The sequence below is a fragment of the Triticum dicoccoides genome, chromosome 3A, assembly GCF_002162155.2.
Source record: "Triticum dicoccoides isolate Atlit2015 ecotype Zavitan chromosome 3A, WEW_v2.0, whole genome shotgun sequence".
NCBI lineage: Eukaryota > Viridiplantae > Streptophyta > Magnoliopsida > Poales > Poaceae > Triticum > Triticum dicoccoides.
The window spans coordinates 99,546,884-99,552,277 of record NC_041384.1 but is presented as its reverse complement, the minus strand read 5'-3'; the positions used below and the strand labels follow the sequence as shown (position 1 = coordinate 99,552,277).

The 5,394-nt window shown below is 38.5% G+C and overlaps 1 protein-coding gene across 1 annotated transcript; it reads left to right on the top strand.

The window, feature by feature from the left end:
- Positions 1 to 5,046, top strand: LOC119272021 (ankyrin repeat and KH domain-containing protein mask-like). Its single transcript, XM_037553626.1, has 12 exons — positions 1 to 139; positions 216 to 269; positions 404 to 583; positions 697 to 828; positions 993 to 1,132; positions 1,223 to 1,309; positions 1,429 to 1,557; positions 2,160 to 2,312; positions 3,086 to 3,187; positions 4,117 to 4,284; positions 4,377 to 4,456; positions 4,995 to 5,046. The coding sequence occupies exons 1-12, from the start codon at positions 1 to 3 to the stop codon at positions 5,044 to 5,046; spliced, it is 1,416 nt and encodes a 471-aa protein (XP_037409523.1).
- Positions 5,047 to 5,394: the final 348 nt, after the last annotated feature.

Here is a 5,394-nt window from a genome sequence, read left to right as displayed (position 1 = left end):
ATGTCTCAGTTCAACTACTGCCCATCCGCTGGCGACGTCCACGACGCCGGTAATGAGGCTCCCGTGAACGATTCCCTCGAAGGTTGCAGCATCCACGACGACGCCGGCAACAACGCTCCCATGAACGATTCCCTCGACGGTAGCCCCTCTTTGCTTGCTTGCTCCAGCGTTTGTTCCCTCCTTCTTTCTGACCCCAAATTACGTTCCTAATGCAGACACGAAGGATCTCATGAAGGCGGCCATCGCCGGAAACCTCGATTCCCTCAAAGGTACCAGACTGCTCCCCTGAACTTCATGAAATTGCTGTATAGCAATTTCACATACGCTCGCTTCTTTTCTTTTGGTTTTCTGTCTTGCTAATTGTAATTGGTCTATTTGTGACGGTGTTTACTTTTGGGAGAAGGTATTGTACAGAGTCTTACCAAAGGAAGTTGTGACCCATCGGCGCTTTTTTCTTTCAACATCGATGGGGTTTCTGTGTTGCACGCCGCGGCAATGTTTGCCCAACTGGAGGTCAGCAAGTATTTGGTGGAGGAGCTCAAGGGAGATGTAAATGCTCCTGGATATGGAGCTGGTGCTGAAGGTCTTTATCTGTCGCTCTCTCCGTGCTTAAAACCAGGGGCTGCCATGTCAATGTTTGCCAGCATGCATAATATCTTCGATTGCATTGACGATGTGCTTGTTATGTTATCACAGGTATGACTCCATTTATAGTGTCTGCTCGGTCTGGTGATGTTGCTACCGTTAAGTATTTTCTGGATCGTGGTGGCGATTTAATGAAAGCAGACGACAAAGGACGCACCGTTCTTCACCATGCTGCTGCTAAAGGTTCTTCTCCCCGACACGCACATGCACACGCGCGCATGTGCGCACACACACACACATGATTTCTTGAAGTTGGTCGTTTTACTAGCTAGGCTTTGCTAGTACACTCCCTTTGTTTAAATATTGTGTTAGAACATGACTTATGGGATCATTTTTGTATATCACAGGACGCTGCATGGTAACAAAGTTCCTCCTTTCAGAAGGAGTTCCGGTCGACATAAACTATGGCCGTGGAACATCACTCTTTGTGGCTGCTGAAAGTGGGGAGGATAAGACATTGGAGATTTTGTTGGACCACGGCGCAGATGTATATGTCCTTCACTTCTCTTATTTTCGTATCTCAAAAATAAAATCTTGAGTCACCTACATTTATTAATACACAATGTCTGTCTTTCAGCCTAATATCAGTGTCCATTGTTTGGGAAGTCCCTTCTTTATGGCTCTTACTAAGCATTCATTCAAATGCATGGAGACGCTCGTAAAGGTTAGAATTCTCTGGATTATTCCTCCATATCTATGTTGTAATTTTGCTTACTCTACCATCTACTCTGATGTACATGGAGATATCATTGCTAATACTCATTTGCACAATCCTTTTCACAGGCTGGTGCCGATGTTAATTGGAAGACTTTTGGTCTCACTCCTTTGGGGTTTGCTACAGCGCGAGGAGGTTATACTAACTTCATTCAGTTCCTCTTGGATGTTGGAGCAGATGCTAATATTTCTGATGATGTATGTTTTGTATTTTTCTCTATTTTTGTTGGTCTCTATGCAACATATCGCCGCATTCTCATAAAGCTTTCGGTGATACTTTTATACAACTTTTCTCATTATGATGGGGAGTTATTTGGGAATGCTTTTAGGTTGCTTTGCACCGTTGATTATACTAACAGGAAATTGAACCTTGTGCCTAGTAAAGTTGTCTTACCTTCCATCAAAACAATCCATATCATTTAGCAAATAGTTTCTATGAGGGCTCCTCCCATAATGTGGTATTAATTCACCACAGGCAATTAAACCCAGGTGAGCGCTGCGACACGATTGCAAGTCTAGCGCTGGGATGCATCCCTATTCTCAATGGTTTATATCTATTTGTCATTTTCCTTTGATTGTCAGTTATTGAGTTCGTATTGAAGTACCAAAGCTATTTTATTCTACAAATGTTGCTATTTACTTGTACTTAGATACTGTTAACTTTGCAATAATATTACATTTCTTGCATTGATTAAACATCGTAATGTTCATGTTCTTTTCTATATCCCATCTGGTTCCCTTTTGAATGGCAATTTTAAATTTGAAAATGAATGACAGTTATTTTTCCTTCTATTGGCCAGTTGGGTTGGTTGCCAGTACAGCTTGCTGCGGCACGTGATTGCAATGAAGAGGTTGAAATGTTGTTTCCTTTGACTTCCCCAATTCCAAATGTCCCAAACTGGACTATTGAGGGTGTAATTTCTCATGCAAAGATTGAAGCCAAAAAGCCACTGGTATGTTTCTGTTCGTGTTTGTTTAATTTTGGTATTCTATTCTGAATTTGTCCATTAAGTGCTATTATAAGCTATAAGGTTAATATATGCATGACACTGTATGTACATTGAGATAACCACGACTAATTTATTGGGGTAATCTTAGGTGTCCCAACCTGTGATAATCATAAAGATAATTTTTTAACTCCTGACTAGCCTATAACAAATTAACTGTAATTTATAAGGGTAATGTGATCATGCTGAGGTAGCATATAGTCCTGGTCTAACAAGAGGGCAACCTAACAATAGACATAATGAACCCATGTGTGGTATGCACTATCAATCCGTTAATGCAACACAAAATAAACAAACCCCGGTTTGTAATGAATTAAAAATACTAACCAAACTCGGTAAAAAATGTTGAGTAAAAGAGTTCTTCTACTTCCAAGCTTGGAAAGTACAAACACCATAAGATCGGCTCTCTAGACAATGAGTACAAACCCAGTCCCGGATTGGCGAGATCCACACAAACCATCACGTCCAAAGGTTACAAGAAAAATAACTCCGCCTAGCTAGGGTGGTGTTGGACAACCAATCCATAGACTAAGTTGACACCCATGCGAAGCAGCATGAGTAGTAACATAAGCATGTCAAAGAGCTAGCCACCTAGACACCAAACTAGAGTGTTGAACACAATCTTATTGAATTTCTTCAAGATACAAATTATTACAGTAAATGATCATTATTAGCAAAATTTGAACATCCAGTTCATTGTTTCCTTATGTATTTTCCAGGATCAAAACGCTTGCCAAAGAAGAAAAAGTTTCTTAAAGTTAGAAGCTGATATAGCATTCAAGCAGAAGGACTATAAGCTGGCATCAGAGTTGTATGACATGGTAAACCTCTTTAACTTAACCTCTTATAGTTTAGGTGGTAAGATTTTGCTTGTTAATCAGGAACCAATTAACCAATCTATGTGCATTTTCTATTTTTACTAACTGGGTTTCTTACTGTATACTCTAATTAGATCAACTAAAGTCACGACTGGATCTGAGCAAGGCCCATCTAAAATGAATATAATTTGAAGAAAGTATACATTAAGAATGTATTTAAAGTCATGCATCTTACTATTTGAGTAGAGTGAAAGAAGATTTTCTCATGGAGCCCATTTAGGGGGCGACAAGGAATGAGTAAAAGCTATGTTTGCCTGGTTCTTGATGCATACTATTAGGGATGTGGAACAACAAATAGGTCAGATGTAGATGGAGTTAGTTCTCATACTTCTCTAGATATATCAATTGTTAATTTGCCATGTATGTAGTTGACATGATTTCATGTAATTTGTCACTGATTTAGACTAGTCTTAATTAATTCACGCAGGTCATGCATAGTAAGTAAATTTTGAATTCAGTTGAGAAACATATTTTAAATTATTTGTACATGTCAAACTTTCGTTGACTTCTTACATATCTCCTGAATCCATGAAATTGAAGTTATTTTTCCTTCTCGGCTAATATAAATATTTTATATGGCTGTCCACTTTTCTGTTTACATGTCTGATTTGATGTCTACTTAGGATTTTTTTACAACATATCCAAATTGACCGTACATGTAAATTGAACAAGCCAACCGTTCTAGTAAGAGAATGTGATCCATAACCCCATTCTACAGTATATTACTCCCTCCGTAAAGAAATATTACTTACCTAGTAGTGAAGCTTAGACAGTTTTCTACCTGTCCATGAATAAGCGTTAGAAAAAACTTTTGTACGCCACCATTTTAAGTTTAGAATAATATTTCCATGTCCTCTTTCTGTTGAATGTAGGCAATAAGTCATGGAGAAAGTGCAACACTGTACGCGAACAGGAGTCTTACTAAACTGCTAATGGGTGATGGTGAAGGTGCTTTGTCAGATGCTCTCTGGTGTAGAGTGTTGCGACCTCATTGGGCAAAAGCTTTCTATCGTGAAGGTGCAGCTCTCATGCTACTCGAGGTGAGTCTAGCTTGACATTGCCAGTGTCGTCCTAATTTATTTCATATTGATCTTACAGTCTGGCCACTTTCTTTGTTTTTCTCTACACCCAGGAGTATGAACAAGCCTATGATGCTCTGTTGGATGCACAAAACTTGGATCCTGAGAGTGCTGAGATTGAACGTGAACTACGGTAACTACTGTCTTTTGAGTGTCCTCCAAATGCTGCTATGCTTGTAGGCTGGCAAAGTACTTTATGGTGTCCTTCTTTCTTATCTGCCACTTTCTTTTTTACTTATTATTTATGTAAAAACAGTCAGCCAAAATAATTAATTGGAATTCCAATTAATCACTGAAGAAATTAAAAAGGGATTAAATAAAAAAATCCAAGTCTTAAATGAAAGGATCTGGTTGGAATCTTAAAGTGTGGTAGAAAGAACTACATATAGTTTTTTCTACGACACTTTAGACTCTTTCTATTATATTATCTTTGAATCTACATAGAATAGATTAGTAGATTGAAATAGTTAAGTAGTCTAATTCAATTTCTTTTTTCATTGCATCCACTTAATTTCAATCAGGTCAAAATAAAAAAATCTAAGACAATTCTTGACCAAAGAATCCATGAAAGAGTATACCTAACGATATCAACCTAAGAATGAGTACTAGGTATTGAGTTGCATATCGACGGATTTCGGTAAAGCTGACGTTTCTATTCCATTTTCTCGCAGGAAGGCTAGGGAACTCATGAAGAATATTCCTGGAGAACGTGAGCAGGTGTGAGCAGTGAGGCGTGCGCATCGGACCCAGGCCACAACATGTGCCCGTTTTTACCAAATTGGAGTTAGCAGGAACTTCTGTTTTATTAGAAAAGAAACTTTTAAATGTATCATGAATCATGCATCTTCGGACTGCTAAGTTGATTTTGTATGAGATTTTCTTGTTTGACCCATGGATATTAGTGGCCACGGCCATATCCAGTCCTTACTTTTGAATGAGTACTTGTGAAATTCTCAATATGCAGTTTCCTTGTGCAAGACTTATTTTAACTTCAGTGCACCGTAAAATGTACATAAAATGCATTTTTTCTGGTTTTATGACCTATATTTTTTACTTATGCCAAATTTTACG